General features: G+C 36.4%; 1 protein-coding gene across 1 annotated transcript in view; it reads right to left on the reverse strand.

Annotated features, from left to right (window-relative positions):
- CFAP47 (cilia and flagella associated protein 47) overlaps nt 1-20,994 on the reverse strand; it is a 260,610-nt gene that overhangs the window by 87,433 nt on the left and 152,183 nt on the right. The window contains exon 51 of the mRNA XM_059466213.1: nt 14,845-14,942. Coding sequence (XP_059322196.1) covers nt 14,845-14,942 — 98 coding nt within the window. The remainder of the gene's footprint in view (nt 1-14,844; nt 14,943-20,994) is intronic.

The raw sequence follows: 20,994 nt of genomic DNA on the forward strand, positions 1-20,994 counted from the left end.
CTCCAGGGAACCTGTACCAGGGCCTCACCACCCCCACAGTAAGAAACTTCCCCTAATATCCAATCTAAATCTACTCCCTGTCAGTTTGAGTCCATTCTCCCTTGTCCTGTCACTGCATGCTCTTGTAGGAAGTTTCTCTCTGTCTTTCCTGGAGGCTCCCTTCAAGAACTGGAAGGCCACATTAGGTCACCCTGCAGCCTTCTCTTCTCCAGGCTGAACAACCCCAATTCTCTCATCCTTTACTCACAGGAGAGATGCTCCCTCTAATCATCCTCTTTTTCCCAGAGGTCCCTGTCCTTTTCCTGGCTTTTTCCCAGAGGTCCCTGTCCTTCCTGTGCTGGGGACCCCAGAGCTGGACTCAGCTCTGCAGATGGGGTCTCACCAGAGCAGAACAGAGCAGAGGAACAGAATCTTCTCCCTCACCTGCTGCCCACGCTGCTGCTGATGCTGATGTGTCCAACAGCACATTTGGCATTCTGAAATTGACTGAGTTTGACTGCAGAAAGATGGGCTGCTTCTGATACCTGACACTGAATTAATGTAACAAAGCACCAAATTAATCTTCAGAGGATTTTACAGGAAAATCATTTACACCTACTTTGTCATCAACATTTTTGGAAAGCATGACTCAGCAAGTGACAGATTTCAATACAGCTCCTATTCATCATTTTTATGGGTCACTTTGCTGTGCAGATGCATGCACACAATATATGAGGTGCCAATGATAGAAAACAGTTTGAATCAAATCAATAGATGTATTTACACCCCTTGGGTGATAGAAATATTTTGTGTGATGTAAATCCAGGCTGCATCTCTCAAAAACAGACATTTCTCTTTTTTTCAGATAATCCTTTCTCCTTCAGAGACGGTCATATCCACAACAGCAGAACAAAATAATTAAAGTCAGTATCACTCAATAAAAATCACTGAAAAGTGCAACATTTGCAAGTGAGAAATGTACTGTTCTTAGAGAATGAAGTCAAGAGAGATACGAGTGACTACTGCATTTTCAAAGTCAGGTATGTCTCATGGAGTTGTTATATGCAAACTCTTTTGCAAGCATGCCATCACACTGAGATAACTGCCCAAAATCAGTCTCAAAATAGTGAAAATCAGCATTTGTGACTCTTTCTTTCAGAGAAGTTAAGGAGATGCAAAATTTAGGATACTTTCAATTTCCAAATAGCTTCTTATATATCAGGTAGATAGTTTGGAAAACCTGTCTTTTTCAATAATTTCTCTCAGATCTAGACTAAATCTTACTCTCAGAGTTCTTTCAATGTAATTCAGGGTAAATGTTGAAGTAAATCTGTGTCCCTTATTTACCACAGAACTGCACTATTATCCCTGGACTCTGCTATGTACAGAACTTCAAGGTTTAGCTCCTGAACTAATTGTATTTGCCCATATAATGCTACAACACCTAGCTGTAATTATTTTCTACTGGTTTCACTGATTTGTTTTCAAGGGCTACATAAAGTCATAATAATGCCATAAATTCACAAATCCAATAGACTAGAAAATACTTTGAAAGGATTGGTGAGTGCTGATGATTTCTACATATTTATAAAGTAACTAAAACCACAGAATTGCTTCTAGGAATTTAATTTAATTAGTCTATTAGTTTAATACTGGATTAATATTTTGACTCAACTGTCCTGGATTGAAAATTTGATGTGATGAGGTTAGAAATCTCTGACATGCAACTACAAACACAACAAAGTCTGTATCAGTGAAATGAGCTGAATATCAGCTCACTCAGAACTGACCAGGAAAAGGCAATGACCAGCACTGCCCAGGTTCCAGTGCTTCAAAGACCTACAGAAATACTTGGTAAAAATAAACTTACAACCACCTATCAGAACCCAAAGCTAGAATAGCAGAAGAACTATTACACTATTTCCACCAACTTTAAAGACTCCTGCAAAATGTGGAAGAAAATATTCTACTATGTGCCTCTACTCACAGCTCATGCTGTTATGAGCTAACTAAAAATAATTCTTTACTTAAAAAGTAGTAACTAACTCCAATAATATCTAATTTTACTGAATTTTTATCACCATACTAATGAGGTAATTTACATCTCAGCTACACCACCTACCATCAAGTTAATCAATCAGTGGAGGTAAATGCTAATTAATTTGACTGTCTTAGATCTTGCACCTACTGTGACTCTCTCATTCTGTAGGTCTAAAGATAGATTTTTAAGGAAGCATTTTTCTTCACAATTTAAAAGACTGATACCATAATTATCACTTGGACAAAACATGTACAGATAATTTTAACAGAAATCTGAAATTTTCAAGGTTTCTGTGGAGAAAAACTTTTTCTCCTGAATTTTCTACAAGTAAAATTGCTCTGATAAAAATCTTTCTCTCCTAGATTCTAGCCACTTGTTTTTTTTAAATCTAACTTTTATTTTTGGCATGTCTCTGCAGTCTCAGGAGCCAGAATGTATTATAATAGGAAGAGAACTTCTTAAATGTTCATAGTTTTTCTGAACAAAGAATTATATATAAATCAAAGGTAACAATCTCCATAAGAGTTATCTCTTTTTCTGTTCCTTACTATGACTCGTAAGATCAGATAAACTTTGAGAACAGCCTCATTGCTAGTTGTTGCTCCAGGAAAAGTTAACTTTTAAACCCTTGAGATTTGCTCATAGATTACTGTCTCACATGAAACAACAAATGCTGCATATAAATATTTACTTCAATGCTAAAGGTATTTGCAGTCTGTCCCACACATTCCCTTAGCAGTCAGTCTACTAAAGTAATGCAAACTCAGTATATCACAAGCAATGCTTATTAATAACAGTAACATCTATATCTATTTTCTTATTGATGGTATCTGTTTGTCGCAGACATCTTTTATGAAAAATCCTTTCCTTAGGATTTTTCCTCCTGAGAAACTGAGAGACCTGAGGAACAAAATGTGAACATTGATTATCTGCTGCTGTGGAATGCAACAGGTGCATCTGTGATTGGTCTCATGTTGGTTGTTTCTAATTAATGGCCAATCACAGCCCAGCTGGCTCAGACAGAGTCCGAGCCACAAACCTTTGTTATCATTCTTTCTTATTCTATTCTTAGCCAGCCTTCTGATGAAATCCTTTCTTCTATTCTTTTAGTCTAGTTTTAATGTAATATATATGATAAAATAATAAATCAAGCCTTCTGAAACACGGAGTCAAATTCTCATCTCTTCCCTCAACCTGAGACCCCTGTGAACACCATCACATCTTTTACTAGAACCTTTTAAAAAGCAAAAATTAGAGCAGTCTGAAGCAAGGCCTACACTTGAATTTCCCTGGGTCTGTGCAGTTTATTTCTGCTGTCAATCAGAAAAAGCCTCTTCCTCTCTATGGGGAAGATGTTGAAAGTGTTTATTAGATAATTGTGAATCCATGAATCATGGAAGTGAGAGTATAAAGGCCTTTAAATACAGATTTCTCCACATTTCTGTCTGCTCGGTTTTGACCACCTGGCAGATCAGTTTGTGAGGGAAAGAATTGCTACTGCAACCACCTGACAAACTTTTTTTTTGGCATATCCACATATTTGGACATGAGGCATTATTTCATCCTTTAACTTTTCTATAGTAAAAGCTATCTCCTGAGGTTGCAGCTTCAAAACATGGATAAGTATCAATGAGGTGCTTTTCGATTGTTCTATGCATCCTACAGTCACATTCTGCTGTGGAGGGCTCACACAGAATAGACCTGCTGCATTCATTTTTCTACACTGTCATAACCAAGAAGATTTGAAGGTTGGAACCAGTAATGGGAATACCCTGTCTCTGCTTAGATCTGCATGTAAACAGCAACACTGCGCCAGTGACTTTTAAAGACCACCACAAAGGGCTCAGAAACAGTGTGTGAGTGGTCTGGGAGCCTTCACAAACAGCAACAGCAGCACAAGTTTCAACTCACAAAAACAAATCTTGCGCAAGTGTGGGTGGGCAACATGTTTCACAGATACATTACCAACTTTGGGGTACTCATGTGGTTCTAAAGAACTTGAGAGAGAGAAAAAAAAACTGATTTGGCAAAGACAAAACTATTGTCTCCACACTTATCAGGAAACCAAACTCAATCCCTTGCAGGCTTTGGTTTTATTAAAGCAGAAACTAATAATTGACTGTTCGAAACAGACCTTCCCCTCTGGCTTATCTCCCGCTGTACAGATCCTGCTTGGAGCTCACTTATTAGATATTTCCTCTCCAGACAGAAAATACTACTTTTCAAGTACATCAATGGATTAAAAAGTCTCTTGACATAGTGAACCAGAGAGGTACATTTAGAATTTTCTCCATGAAATAGACAACTGCTAATGAGTAAGTGCTTAAAGCAATAACAGCCTTTTAGACTCTTTACATCAAAATTTAAGAATCATCTTCTGTCTGGATCTCTACATTCAAGCTGAATAAATCCATTAGAATATTTGCAAGGCAAAGTAACTATTGCAGTTCATTTTTCTAAACAATTTGAGATAATCGACCTAAATTTATCAACCTAAGTTACTACTCTGTAATACTGTTACAATTTAAGAAATAAAAGTAAACAGCAAAGTAAAATACAGTAAATAAACGTTTTGATTGTAAATTGTTACAATGTTTAAATGGTTGATGATACTAATAATTATCAATTGATAATATTTATTAAATTAAAATTATAAATAGTGCTGTTTTCTCTGCATTTAGGACTAAAAATATGTGCCAATGTACAGACGAATCATAATAAGTGAAACTGTTATTTAATTAATGAATAATGAACATTAAATAATTTTAATTTGACTCGAAACTTCCTGCTTTCACAGATGGTTTCTCTGAACAGTTAAAATTCTTTATAAATTATCCTTTCTAAATCCCAGAGAAATATCTAAATTATTACTGAGTAAATATTCAGATGTAAATAACCTCCTCCCATGTAAAATGAGTAGTGTTAATTTTTACTCCCCATTTCTCTCAAACAGCTTTAGCTGGAATTTTTTCAGTAGAAATATTTGCTGCAGGGAATCAATGTTATGGCCTTCAGGTTAGTTAATTTTATACAAATAGGTCTTCAGATTCAACTGAGGTAGTCTCTACGATCACTGAGACTTTAGCTTTTCTTTAGTCTTCTAAGATTTCAATTAGAATGATTTTCATCTCCCTTTTCCAGGAATTCAAATCAAGCAGCAAATTCATTTTTACAAGGCTGCAGAGAAGTCTTCACACAGTAACAGACACTGGGCCCTCCATCCTACTGAGGGTGATGACTTGAGCACGTATCAGATATTGTCACATTTAAACAGTCACTCCTTATGCTGATTTAAATAGAAGAGGAAAAATCTCAATTACTTTTTCAGTAGGCCAAACCATCTAAAACAGGTAGAGTCATAGCCTAAAGTCAAAACATCCAGTAAAACTTCATAACTAAAACGAAGTCATTCCTGAGTTAATGGCATTTTTCAAACTTCAACACAGCACCTGTTTACAAATCAAATTCTTACTCAACTAGCTTTATGTACCTACTTGAAGTTCCTGATTCAGATGTTATGAATATTTGTATGTGTGCATTAACTTGTTGCTCATTGCGATGATCTAATTTAATTATCACTGGCTGTTTCAGAAGCTGTGCATGCTGTCCATAGAAATCCAGCACAAAAGAACAACTAGCTGCTTTACCCATGTTCTAGAAATGCAGAAAAATTTTATTTGAAAAAATTTTATTTGATTTGAATAAAATAAATATTTAACATATTTTCTATTATAAAGTTTTGTTTGACTTTCACTCAAGAATTCGTAAATAGTATTCTGATCATGGGAACACAGCAATGCTATTTTAAAGAAGCAGGGACATTTGTACATTTTTTGGAAGCAGTATTACCCCTGCCAAAACACTCTTAAGCATAGAGATTTCTGTTATACAGATGGACAACCTTCATAGCAATTGAACAAATAATAAAGATTCCTTCCTCCTCTTCCTTCATCTTACACAAGGAAAACAGAGATTTCTCACAAGTCACATTAATCACTGGGGGGGAAACAGTGCAGTAGCACCAGTTTTCTTGGCAGCTCTGAAAAATGGCAGGACAGGTTTAAAGGTCAGACTTCTGCAGAAAAAATCACAGAAGGTCACTTTAAAGAGCCTCCGAGCATAGCCGGAAAATTTACACTTAACCACATCTTTTAGACGAATTCTCACTGTTCTCTTTCATGTTCCTCTCACTTCTATTTATTAAAAAAAATTAAAAAAACAACAACAAAAAGAAAAAAAATCAAAAATTAAACCCAAACAAATATAAAAAACCCACACCCATCTCTAAGAGTGTATATACAACCATGTTTTGTCTTGAGCAAAAAACCTAGCATAAGTTCCTAGCCTTGACAGAATGACAGGGAACAGAGTTCAAATATTACATTTTCCTTTCAATAGTGTTACTTTACTACCTAGTTCAATCTGCACTCCAGGCCATCAGTGAGCAAATTTTTCTTAAAAATAACTTTTTCCATGGACTTGCTGTGTGTAATGGTTGAGAAAAAACCCTCTTGTTTTGATTGCTAAGCCCCAGGGGAGCAGCAGCAGTTGTGGACTAAGGGAATTGGTAGTTTCCTTATTCAGGGCCATTCTCTTCCTTCACATAACAGTTATTTTTCATAGATATGACCACTTGTCCAGATGAAACATCCCCTCTAACTATTTGGTTTAGATCTAACCCCACATTTTTGTTCCATGGCAGTTAGTGACAGCTCAGATGTCATTTTGTGATCTACATTAGCTCCCTGCTCTTATATCAGAGAACTGATTATTCATCTGTAGGGACAAGAGGAGGGGGTTGCCACCTGTTATTTATCAAAAAAATCACTCACATTTTTATACTTCTAATAATTATCCTTTGTTTTTTATTTAATTTTTTTTAATTAGCTATACAAATATGCTCTGGTCTGAATTATTTGCCTAACTGCTTTTTGTTAGAGTGATTAATAATTACTACCTTCTCAAATTTATTTTCTCTCCCACCAACCATGTTGCCATGGTTCTTTTTATACTACCAACTGTCATGAAAGCATATGATAGAAATTAAAAAATCTTAAGGCATGATTCATAACTTCAGGTTACTCAGTTTCTGAGAATGTGATCCAAGGTTCAGCCTTATATGACAATATCCAGACTACAGTTTTGCTTAGCATTGATGAAAATTAACGTACCACCGCTATGAAAACAGTGTGTTACTGTCCTCAACTGCCAAGTTACATAATTACAAAACAATCTTAATTATGTGGTTTTTTTCTTTTAAATAAATAATGAAAAATTTAACACTGACACATAATTTAGATTCTAAGTTGGTTTTGCTCTGACACCAGTGACACTTGTAACATCATCTCTGCATTCTACCTGTGAATTGACATAATGCAGTTACCACCAAATAAAAACTCCTGCTAGAATAACCACACTGCAGTGTTTTTTGACAGGATGGGTTACAAAGATTTGGGTGCTGTGATGTGTCCATATCAGCTGGCAGTGAGACACAGGAGGAGGAGACAGAGCAGAGCAGGGTGGAGACTCAGCCTCCACACACTGCAATGCCATCAGTGTTTTGATTATCAGTGGTTGTTGCACTCCCATGAAGTTAAACTTCCGTCAGTGGTTGAAGAACATTAAATGAGCACGTGGAAGATATTCCCCAGTTAAATTACACCCAAAACAGGTGGATTTCATCCACTCCAGGACTGCTGTGTGATACAAATGAAGGAGTGGTAAGTGGGGGCAATCAGGAGAGACAGCCTAAAACCACACTATTTCTGTATAGTGAGAGTTTAACACTAATGCATATTTCTTGTGAGTTTCCTTCAAGTAACTAAACAGAAAAAGAAAAGATGCTGGAAAGAGGCACAGGCTGGGGAAAATTAACATATATTTTCTGAGATTTCTTACTGTTGTGCCTCTCTCTAAATCAACTACAGGTTTAAAACAGAATGCCACCTCCTACTGATGGGTTTTACTTATGCAGTCCCCAAAGCATGACTCCCAGGCTCTAAAGATCTGCCAAGGCTTTTGTGGGGAACTATTCCTTGAGCCAATCAATCCTGTGAGAAGAAACACGCCACAGAATTGGCAAGGGTGATGCTTCTGATCTACAATTTACAAATCCATTAGAAGGCAAAATTATTTCTGCATGAGAAGAGTTTGAGGAGTATCACAGAATTGTTTGGGTTGGACAAAGCATTAAAGAACATCTCATTCCAACCTCCCTGCCATGGGCAAGGACACCTTCCACCAGACCAGGTTGCTCAAAATCCCATCCAGCCTGGCCTTGGACAATTCCTGGGATGGGGCAGCCACAGCTTCTCTGGGCAACCTGTGCCAGGGCCTCACCACCCTCATAGGAATGAATTTTCTCCTTACATCTGATCTCAACCTACTCCCTCTCAGTCTGCAGTCATTACCCCTTGAGTAACCACTACATGCCCTTGTCACAAGTCCCTCTCCAGCTGTCTGGTATCTTTAGGTACTGGAAAGCTGCTCCATCTCCAGCTCTCTCTGTCCTCACAGGGGAGCTGCTCCAGTCTTGGATGACCTTCACGGCCTTCTGTGGCCTCTTTCCAACAGGTTCATATCCTTCCTATTTTGGGAGCCCAGAGCTGGACTCAGCACTGCAGGTGGGGCCTCCCCAGAGCAGAGGGGCAGAATCGCCTCCCTCACCTGCTGCCCACGCTGCTCCTGATGCAGCCCAGGACAGGTTTGGCTTTGTGGGCCGCAAATGCTCAGATGCTCACAGCTGATTCTGATGCATCAACACCCCCGAGTCTCCTCCTCAGAGCTGCTCTCAATCCATGATCTGCCCAACCTGTATTTGTGCTTGGCAGTGCCCTGAATGCAGGACCTTGTTCTTGGCCTTTTGAACTCGATGAGGTCTGTGCAGTCAATTCTTAGAATTCATCATGAATTTGAAAAGCTGTCAGCTACTAATGAACAACAGTCTGATCTAGCTTGTGCTATCTAGATTTTTACTAACAGAGTAAAACCCCGAGAACAATTCAAATATACTTCACAAATTTTTAAAAGTAAAATATACATTTGAAAATACACTTCTGCATCCTATACCATCCGCACTCTTACAAGTTTCTTCCTTTGCTTTTGTGATTTATTAAACTGCCACAGGCTGGTCTAGACAAGACAAAATTAAATAAAAATATGTTAATACTTTCATAAGAGAAAAATGAATAAATTCCTGAGCAGACTGTGATCACAGAGAATACTTTCTCCCTTTTTCCCTGAACTACTTTTCAGCTGATGTCTTTTAATAGAGTTGATGATCTTTGTCGGGGTGAAATGAAACCTGAAATTTGCATTGGTGGAAAGAAAGCCAAAGCTGAGAAGTCTCCAACATCACTCTCCCTTACATCATGCAGTTCAAAACAGAATGATTTTCTAAGATGATAGAACAGAAATGACATCTCACAAATCTGAAATTTCTTTACTGGAATTAATTCCAGGACAGTGCTATGGAAATGTTTCTACTTGTAGCAAAACTAATGGAGTCTTTAATGACTGTGGGGAAATGTTCTCTACAGGCCAGCAGTTCCAATTGCCCAAACTGGTTATCCAGGAGGACTGAAAGACAGAGGACACCAAAAAAAGACAAAAATTCTTAGAATTTGGATTGGTTTCTTTCATTATGACAGCTGGCAAAAAAAGAAGTTTGAATCTGGGCAGTGACTGATGAATTTGTAAGGTAAAGGTGGAGGTGTTCATTATGAGCAGCACTAGGACTGACTGGGTTATTTCAGTATTATCAACACTTGATAATATCCCTCCTCTGAAACACAGGTTTATCCTTGTCACACTTGTAAGGGTGCTCCTGTTTACTAAGCTTTAGCAATCCTTCACAGATGGAATGCATCCTTACAACCTTTCCAGGCTTCACTAATTATCTATTTTCTCTTAATATACACAGAACCTGCAGCTGGATACTCCCCCTCAATTTCAGTAGGGTTATTCTTATTTCTGCAATGGTTGAGCACTGGAATTCAAAGCATTCAGGGCTTGGATTAGGAAAAAATATCCAAGTCAGCAGGCTGTAGGCTTTAAAAAATCATTCATTTTAAATGAAAATCAGAAATCATGTACCAATCTGTCCAAGTTGGAAAAAAAACCCCCAGCCAAACATGAAAACACCCAGCCTTCCCCCCTTTAATCAAAAAAACCAAACCACCACCACCAAACAAACCAACAACCACAAAAAAAAAAAAAAAGCAACAAAACAAAAACACAAACCCCAAAACCTGGGGAAGAAAATGAGAAATAAATCTATCTTTAAGAAGTTTAACTGAACACTGAAAAAACAGACTGTCATCCATTCCTTAACTGGAAATAGAAGCAGGTGGAATTATCACAAAGAGAGTTAAATTCAATATTTTTATTCTGCTATTTGCTATTTGCAAATTAATGGCACCAAGCATTCATCCAGCAAAGGAGACACCATGAGTACTAATGATCAGGAAGAAAAAGTGAGAAGTGGAACTGCTTCTCTATCCCAAAACTTGTAAACATAAAAATATTAAACAGTACTAGCAATATTAAAAGCCAAGTTTATGGCATTTTTTCCTTTTTTACTGTACACAGTGTATGTGTAATCTTTTCTCTACACACAGAAAATTAGATTACAATATTTTTCTTATTCAAACACTGTATTGACCTGTAAAGCATTGTATTATACTAAACAACTTGTGGTGGGCATTCTATTGACCACATGGACCAAAACAATTAGATCTTATTCAATTCAGAGGCAGATGTGCCTCAAACTGGGGGAATTACTGTGCTTCTATGTAAAAATTAGGAAAAAGCTATTACATTTTAATTTAAATCATTAATTCCTTTAATTTATGGTTCTGTCCTTAGGAGGTATTAATTGAAATCCATTTCATTGGATCACAGGATATGCTGAGTTGGAAGGGAACATAGAGTTTAACTGCTGGCCCTGCACAGGACACCCCAGGAGTCACCCCGTGTTCCTGAGAGCATCGTCCCAACACCTCCAGAGCTCTGCCAGGCTGGTGCTGTGAGCACTGCCCTGGGGAGCTGTTCCAGTGCCCAACCAGAAACCCACACTGACTACTCAGGAGTAAGGACTACAATAGGATTTTACTCCAAATCTCCAGTTAGATAACTTCTTCTACTAAAACAAGGGTATTTCTTTTACTGATATATAGTGATTAAAATAATTGAAATTGGTCTAGAGCTTAAAATGAATGATTTTTTCAATATGGCTTATGGCTTTAAATATTGACTAATTCAATATTTTTATTTCCATAAACACCTTAATCATAATCTGGTTAATAGCAAAGTACAAGCTTAAATGATTTCAGCTATAACAGGTCAAAAGAATTTTAAGAAAACTTGGGCAGCATAAAACTGGGCTTGATTCATTTAACTAATTAATTTCCACTTTGAATTTTAGGTTGAGAGAAAAAACACATCCAGAAACAATATGTAGTGAGATGGGTCTCAACAATGTAGAAATGCAAACCTAAAATATTTTATTAAAAACTTGAGTTAAACCAAATTAAGTCTTTCAGATACATATCTGCAGGTAGGCTTTGATATTGAAATTTTTCACCTTAAGGATGTCAAGACATGGAAATAACAAAGCAAACTAAAGGTAAATGTAACTGGAAAATCCTGTGTTGTTCCAATTCAAGATCATTGATCTAATCAGAATTAAGCATTATGCAAAAGATAGATGAAAGCACATGCAGTAATTTACCACAGAAAATTAGAAAATTATGAGCAAATTAAATGAGGATGGGGACACAATGCATGAGTTTGGGGTGGAGGCAGTACAGACCTAACATTTAGGTAGGTATTTCTTTTTAGCTCATTTTATGCACTGAAAACAGAAGAGAACAACTCTATGCTGACACCAAGATGTGAGCTACAGACAACTGCAGGGTGCTGCCATAGAACTTCTTGTTTCTTCAGAGTTCTCTGCACTCTTCAGAGGAGCAGCATCAGGTGATGGCCAGTGCCTCAGGGCATCCATCAGGGTCAGAGCTGGCACAGAATCAGAAACTTGGCCTCAATCCTGACACCTCTCACCTCCCCTTTCACATGGTGGGAGCTGTCACCCTGCCACAGGCACTGCACTTCAGAGAGAGGCCCACATGTGAAGTGCAAAAGGCTGAGTCAACCTAAAGCATTTTCAAACCTCAGACACAGAACTGGAATCTGCAAGAAAATATATTCATCAACTGTAACAGGATATGTGCCAAGCTGACCTTACACTGTCCACAGTTCCCGGGTTACCCCCAGCCCTCAGCTCCCGGGGCCCTCCCTCACTGCAGGCCGGTGTCACGCTGGTCACCATCAAGAAGAGCAGGATGCTACACCTGACTCATTTAACACCTCCATCCTGCCAGCTTTACCTCTGCTGTAGCCAATTTTGGATGTTTCAGAAGTCTGAACACTTGTGTAAGACAGAACAGGACTTTTGACGTGCTGAGGATAAATTTGTATTGCATTCGATGATGAGATTCAGCTATAGCTACCATACAAAAGCAGCGTTATTAGTATTTCACATTAAGTGTTGCTAATCCTCTTCATTCCAAGGGCCAGGAAGGAAGAAGACTCTGAGGTCAAAAAGAGATCAATGTATTCATTAAATCTGACTCACTGATGTAACAGATGTACCAGGTGTCTACGCTTTTTAAATATTTATCAGATTTTGAAGCCATTTCAAGTCCTCACCTTCACAAGACTCTGTCTATGCTTTTCACTATAAGATCTTCCAATGTTTTATTGTTTTCATTACTGGGACAGTCCATGCAAGATTAAATAAATCTCAGATGTAAATTTTTGGCCATTAGCTCTTGATGCATGTTGGTCAGCAAAAATGAGACATCACCACTAAATATTCTTTAGCAAATGATCACATTTCTTCTCCATTTTTTCTTTGGCAAACTAAGTTGATAGAGCTATTTAACATTCATATGACAAGGCTTGCTGTTCCAGTCCCCCATGCTTCTAGAATATTTCTTTGATTTTCTTCCAGTATTTCAAAATAATTTTTAACCTTCAAGAACCAGACGTGCACATTCTAATAGCAGTACCAGCAGCATGATTTGCTTTCTGTTCATGTCTGACCATTCTTCAGCAGTCAAGGACTGCACTGGTTCTCTTTCCTGGTGTCACACTGACAGTTCTACTAAGAAATTAATAGGATAATCCTATTCCCTTACATTAGAGACAGAAAGCTCCCACACTCCAAAATTGAGTGCCTGGCATGTAACCAGTAAATTCAGCAATCATAATGCCATAGCAGTAACCACATGTTTTTATTTGCTAGTCAGAAATATTCATGTCATCTTCCAAACTCATCAATAAGAAAAAAATTATTACATTTTCCATAGAGATCTGAAGAAGAGACATAGCTACTTCTTTCCCTCCTTCATCTTCCTTTAAAGGAATTATCCAAATTTTAAGGCCAGTCATTTCAGTGCCCTGAACACTGCAGAAGTATTTTGCACTTTAATGCGGTTTTTTCAAGCTTTCACATTGAATTTGATTAAAATTTATAGGAACAGTTCAAATGCACCGTGAGAATTTCTCATACAATAGGAGTCAACAGTGTACTTCAAATTTAGCTTTCCCTTTTACCACTTCAGAGAATTTTCAGATCAGAAAATGATACAAGGCAATGCATGATCCTGTGGGACAAAAATCGACACTGCTCTTGTCAAGGTCTCAAATCACAAACTCTTTTAGTTCAGCTTTAATGCTCCTCACTAGCAGCAGACACCTCCCAGCATACTCATCCAACACCAGACTTTGAAAACATCAGTATCTGTTTCTCTTCCCTACACAAGTTCACAGTCAGGACACTGAATTTCAAGGAAAGAAGAGCAAATGTGAAGTCATATATGGACAATGAAATTTAAATACTTTAAGAAGTGCTTACTGGTTTGGATTTTTACCCCCAATTTGAACACATGTAAAATCAACTGAGGAGACTCTTCTCCCTTCCCAGCATCTGTGACTGGAAGAGGTATTCCCTTAGCACCTCCATCACATATTTTTATTTGCAAAAATGCTCCTGCAGGAAAAAACCATACCAGTAATTTCTACTCATACAACCTGTTACCAGCACCTGTTATTACAATGCATGCAGAAAGCAGGATGTATAGACAATAAAGCAAAAATCCATTTACAGAAGATAGGGAAAATATTAGTTCTGAAAACAAACACTTTACAAATGATAATTCAAAGACAAATAAAATTACAAATCAGTGGGAAACAAAAACACTATTTATTAAGCAAACATACTAAAAATTATTTTATCTTTACAAAGTTAAGTGACTTAAAGGATACTCATTTAATATGATGCAAGTGTTCTTCTAGTATGACTAATATAATATAATTTCATTTTTTTATAAAGAGTGACAGTATGTATTCATTTAGTAATACAAACATAATTAAATATATCCCAATGATTAAAGAAATTTAAATGGCAATAATAATTTGGCATGCATGAAGAAGTAAAATACCAAAAGAGACAAATTCTGTTGTGGACAACAGATATACTGAAATTTTTTTAGACTTCAGCTTATTTGAGATCCAAAGAATAAAAGTGCATTTTTTCCAACAGGATAAAGAAGATACTTTTATTCAAGCATTTATTTTAGTTCATATCACTGAGCTTAAATGAGAGCTTAATAAGTATTGAATTTTGTTACTCAAAAAATGATTGTGTGGTCACTTAATAAAATTGATTAATCCTCTGTTATAGCAGCCAGAACAACAATAAAAATTAATTTTTTCTTCTAATGCAGTAGAACAAAATTAGACATTTAGAGTAATCTTACCAGAGCTTTGCAGTCCACATCTATTGTCCTTTCTGCTGCTGCAGGTGCACTGAAAATCTTCAAGGAGAACCACACTTTGCAGTTTGTAGAACTTCCTCCTGTGTTAGAAAAACCAAAATGCCTTACAAATTATCCAATGAGCTGATCAATCCTAGCAGCCTTCAAATCAATAAAAACTTTGAACTTTTAGCAGGAATGCCAGTCACTGTTCACACTGAGACAAAGCAAATCCTGAATTGATTTAATCAGTGTCAACACACTCTATTTTCTAATCCCTTCTTGTCAGGATTCAAAGTAGTAACAAATTAATATATACAAAAAATGCAATGGAAATAGCACTTTGGCAAATTAGCTTCCCAGACTACAACATTGTGTCTGGGTTTTAAATATCAATGATTTGTAACTAAAACTTCAGAGCAAACTGACAGTACTTCTGTAATTTTATATCAGGAAATCAAAATTAGTTCCTCTCACACAATAGTTTTTGTATCTAGTATTTTCCTGGTTTTAGAACATAGTTGTGAATGTTAATAAAATTATCTCATCAATCTCATTCAGATAGATGAAACAAACTAAGCCTGAAATCTCTACCATAAGGCCTGATTTTCACAGCACAAATATTTCATGTGGTAGGATTTTTCATATATAAAGACTTGTTCAGCACCTTTTAATAATGCCTACCTAAAAACTACTTGCACTATTCCTGTTTGTCAGTGTATTGTATGAGATGAAAATAGCCTTGATCTTCCTACTCACACTTCCCTGAATCATACACTAGGGATCTCTATCAGCACTCCTGTTTCACCACAGCATTAGCCTTGGGAGCTCCTACTGGATTTCTCTTGTGCTGTGACCCCAGCTCATCTCAGAGTCACCATTGTCCTTGTTACAGTTCCTTATTCACATACAGGACTTTATTTCCAAACCCTGTTTTCAATAAAACAGTTTCTGACAGGATTTATTTGCATTATTTTCTTACAAATTCCACCATGTACATTTTGTACTAACTTACCCATTTTCTTTGGGCTAATTTGTTATGCATACAATTTACAGGGTTTTATACCAGAATTCCAGGCTTACACTGTCTGGAATAGCCTCAGTGTCTTACAATCTATAAAAATTAGCATCATTGAGCTAAAGAGATCTTCTGAATGTCCATTAAAGGATTGCGGCATGTACAGGACCCTGAGTTTAATCAATTACAAAAGGTAAAAAAACCCAACCCAATATTCAGAAGAGGTAACTTGTGAAAAAAGGGAGGATCACATTACACCAAAACAGAACATACTGCCTTGGAAACAGAAATAAAAGTTTTAATTAAAAGACCAAAAGAAAATTAAAGTGTACTCATAGCTTGGGACATTACATTCTTCAAGAATGCAATCAAACTGTAGGAAAAGCTCTGAAATTCAGGTAGGAAACCAAAGAGGAAGGCATGAACAGCAAAGTTCTGTTTAGCAAGGATATGTGATTAAACTGCAGGACAAAGGGATTTATTAAAGTACCAAAGGGATTCATTCAAGTACAGCAACACGTTCACAAATCAAAGTAAGGTTAAAGAAAACAGAAAATAGCATTAGATGCTATTTAAACAAAAAATTAACAATGCTGCCACCCTCTCCTCAAACCTCCAAGAACACTCATACACAAAAGCTCCACCCTCAAGTGACAACTTGCTAAGGATTTGAAAAAGCAGTAGCACAACCTTTTCAAACACATCTGAAGCTGGTAGCTTGACAAACTCAGAAGGGCTGAGAGATGATCAGGGTGGAAAAGGAATGCTCAAGGAAGATAAGGCTGCAGCAGAAAATCTAAATTAATTCTTTGCAGGAGTGCTCATTACAGTGGAGTTCAGGGACTTTCTAAACTCCAGAGCTTGTTTTGAGGGGAATGGTCAGGGAGACTCTTCCAAATTGAGGTTTCAGCAGAAAAGGTTTCTGAGCAGACTGATAAAAAGGAAAGTAACAAATCACCTTTGCAAGAGAGCGTCTGCCCAAAAATTGTGGTTTAAAATGAAAGGTGTCCCTGTCCATTGCAGGGGGTTTGTGGACAACCTTTAAGGTCCCTTCTACCCAAACCACTCTGGGATTCTGCAAGTCTGTGAATTCCAAAGGATCTCATGTATTAAATTGTAGTGGTGCAAACCAGCATGTGACTCCTTGCTTAAGTCAGCTTGGGATATGAAGAAATGAAAAGGCAGAGAATGCGTTACCGATTTTTAGACAGGTCTCTTGCATAAATTCTGAAATTACAGATGTGAGTTTGTTTATATATTCCAAAGAAAATCATTAAGCATCACAATAAGGGAAGGAAGCCCCATCACACAAAACTATTTGAATTCTTTGACAAAATTGTCATTACAATATTAGACCTTCCAGCAATTCCTATATACTGCAACCAAGTTACTTTTCCATATACACTTAGAGCCTTCATTTCCTCTCTGACCACACATTTCTCCTTGGTATTCATAACTTTCCTGAATAACATTTCTGTTCTTCATAACTGCAGTAATATAAAACTTATTGTCTACTTCCCTTCTCTCTTCTCCCTTTAATATACAAAGTCATTTATTCTGTTCAATTTACTTTAAAAATACTCTAAAATTTCTGATCTTTCTCAAAAGCAAAGCTTTCAGGTCAAGTTACTTTCTTTTTAGTTTTGATTTCAAGTATTTTGAGCTATTAAAATATTTTCTATGTTAGAAATTCTTGATTTCTTTTTGCTATTTTTTATGCATTTGAATGTCTAGATTAATTTCTCGTTAAGTTTTTTCTCTATTTTGAAAAATCAAATCTTTTTTCTGGAGACCCTAAATAAACTTCAATACTTACAGAATACAAGTACTGGAAAGTATGGAAAACAGCTATCATGTTTGGGAGGGAATACCTTATATGTATTTTTCAATGATATTATATGTAGTTAGATATTTTCAATGATAATATTCTTTGCATAACACTTGATATGTCCCTGAATATTTTCAAATGCTTTCATGGAAGCAGTTTTCTTAATGCATGGTACGACCCTGGCAATTCTCTGCTGAAGGAGCATATTTTTATTTTTGCAGCTGAACCCTTGACTGAAAGTTTCTGCAATTTCTGCTCAGTATTAAGCCTTGAAGTTGTATAAACTTTGATGTTCTGCTAACTTTTACTCAGTGAAAACAAAGCTGAATTGTTCTTTGCTTCCCATTTGCACTGTTAAAAACATAAATCTCAGGGCTTTATCCTCGCTTAGCTGAAAACCTGGTATCAAATAGTGACTTTAAAGGTGAGTCCCTGCTCATGTCCTTACCCATACAATCTATTTGAACAGGCTACATCAAGGCAAATTTATTGCAAATATCCTCATCTCCAAGTAATTATAGACTAATTTTGCTCCAAATTTATTCTCTTCCTAAGGCAACCCACAAGTCATAAACTAGTTCTTCCTCTCAAGAATACTCAGCAGTCACTTCCAAAGCTATAAAGCTTAAGCTCCCTGGAAAAAAAATACTATAAACAGATCAAAATAACAGCAAATGCTTTTAGAATTTCCTTTAGTTCTATCTCAGCATTCAAACCCAAAAAACAACTTGCATGGCTGAAGTGTAGTATTAGAAATTCATTTTTCAAAGTACAGACCATAAGGTCAGGAGTTTGGGGATTTTTTTCATTATTTTTTGTTAGAGTTTTTCAAAGAGTTTTACTTTGCCAGAGAGTAGCTGCTGGGAAAGGCTCAATGATCAGGGGCAATGGAGATAAACTCAATATACTCAGGCTGAAACTCATAGATAGCTCCCTCTCAAGACACAGAACAAGGTTATATTTCTCTGTTTCTGTTTTCTATACACATTTCAAAAGCAGGTTAAAAAAAAAACAGTATGCACTCTTCCTTTTCCCTCTACTTTTCTAAACCTCCATTGAACTTTTTAATGCATTTTAAGTCTTTTCTTAGGGCCTGAGCACTGCACTTTGATTTCTTGTGAGATAAACTTCATTTGACTTTAGGCTTGGGTCTCTTATCTCCTCACTCCGGGCCCTCGATGACAAATAAAAATCCTCAGCCTGCTTTATGCAACCACCAGGTCATGATCTTATCAGATCTCATGGAATAAACAAAACAAATTGCAGTCAGTGCTTCAGATGGAAATCACCTCTAGAGAGGAGCGAGCACAAATCTTCTGAACATTAAAAAATGCAGCTACTTCAATATTTAATCTCCACCACCTTCTCTTTCAGTGTCTCCTTTGGTCAGCAGGCTTTCACCCTGCCTAGTCAGGGTCAAGCATCTGTCACTAATGGTTAGTGCAAACCAGCACTTCCGTGTGTCAGCTGCTGCATATTCAGTTAGCACCACTGTAAAATAGGTCCCTGATTTTAAGGTTTTAGAACTTTCCCCCATTTTTTTGTAATTTTTGATTTTATTATGGAATCACTGGAAACGTAGAAAGGTGTGTAATTTCTGTTTCATGTAGTTACCCTGAGCTGGGGGAACAACATCGAAAATTTTTGGAATTATTTCTGTATCCATTCCTTAATAACCAGTCAATTTCTTCAACTAGTATTTATCTACAGTAATGACATTTGTGAACAGACAGTTCTGTATTTAAAACACAGGATTAAAAAATTACAATTTACATGAAAATTAAACTTGAACCTCAACAAACATTTCAGGTTAAAACCTCAAACTTCCCTTCTAAACCTCATTCCAGCTTGTATGATATAACAAAACTATTGTTTTTTCTTACAGAGCCGAATATCCGTTTATAATCAAATCAGTCTGGTGCCTTGTCCTACTTCTCTTCAGTGATACAAATAAACTGTTTCTTCTTTGCCTGATCTCTTCATTGATTGTGCAATTTTATAAAATGTCATAAAATCTTCCCTAGCATATCAGTATTTTAAGCCCTACACATTTAATCTTCTATTTTGTATCACATCCTGAAAAGTCATCAATTCTTAAATCCTCTTCCTTCTACTCTCAAGATGCTCTTCTCTATCACTGGCATGAGAATACCTTATTACCATATCAGCCACAAGCTGGAATTTCTAATCTCTCTGTCCCCTTTCCTTAAATTTACTTTTCATCCATCCTCTGTCTGCAACACCAGCTATTAAATGTGCTGTCAGTTATAAAAAGAAAAGATCCTTCTCTCCTGATGGAGACAGAGCTGTCCATCAGCTCTGAATGACACATCACTGATGATGAAGGAAGATTGGCCTTGGTCCTGAAAATTGTAAAATTCCAGGGACTTTGGGAGGAGGGTGTATGTATGATATGGACACAATGAGGAAACTTGAATTGTACTGCTAAATACATTGATTTATTTCAAATACTTCATCCTAATTTTACTGACTTCTATAGCATCAGAAATATGATTATTTAAGTAAAAAGCTGAATTTAAGTGATATTGTCAAGTTTAATGTGAGTTCTTTCTACAGCATTTTTTACCTAATATTTTCCGAGTTTATATAGTAGTAAAATTAATAAAGTACAAAGGTTAAACAAAAAGTTTAAACAAAATACTCTTAAATAGGGTAAATATGGATATTTAAGGGTATGGGTTTATTTTGGAATAGTGGGCAGAGAAATAACACAGCATGATATCTTAATTTTCAAGAAAACATCCTAGGCTGGAAGTTATGAACATTCTCACTGAGTAAACAGCCTTAATGTTGTCCTCATAGCTATACTGCTGTACTTTACAGAATGTAAGACATAAATTAAAAATTACATTTTTCCTAGTTTCCTACAATATATAAAAATGTAACTGCTTTTCACATGTAAAGAGTTCATGCAGGAAAAATCCAAAATTTAAACCTTTTTGATTTAGAATAAATCATTTTCATATAAATTATTTGAAAAAGACTAGCTGTTAAGCCCATGATTATTTACATTCCTTATTTTTCTAACTAGACTTGCCTTAATCATCTACGAATTACTATTAAAAGACCTGACCTTTCTTTTGCTAACTTTTAGTGAGAATTTTAGTATCACTACCATGCTACATTAAAAAAAAATTTACAGAGTTTTAGGGAATTACTTCAGACTCACCATAAACCTCCAAATTCATTCCAGATACAAATCTAATTGCATTAATCAGTCCTAAGACATGTAAATGTTTTAGAAAAAGGATTTGGATACTTTTGACAGTGTCACTAGATAAATCTA

The sequence above is a fragment of the Ammospiza nelsoni genome, chromosome 2 (assembly GCF_027579445.1).
Source record: "Ammospiza nelsoni isolate bAmmNel1 chromosome 2, bAmmNel1.pri, whole genome shotgun sequence".
Lineage (NCBI taxonomy): Eukaryota > Metazoa > Chordata > Aves > Passeriformes > Passerellidae > Ammospiza > Ammospiza nelsoni.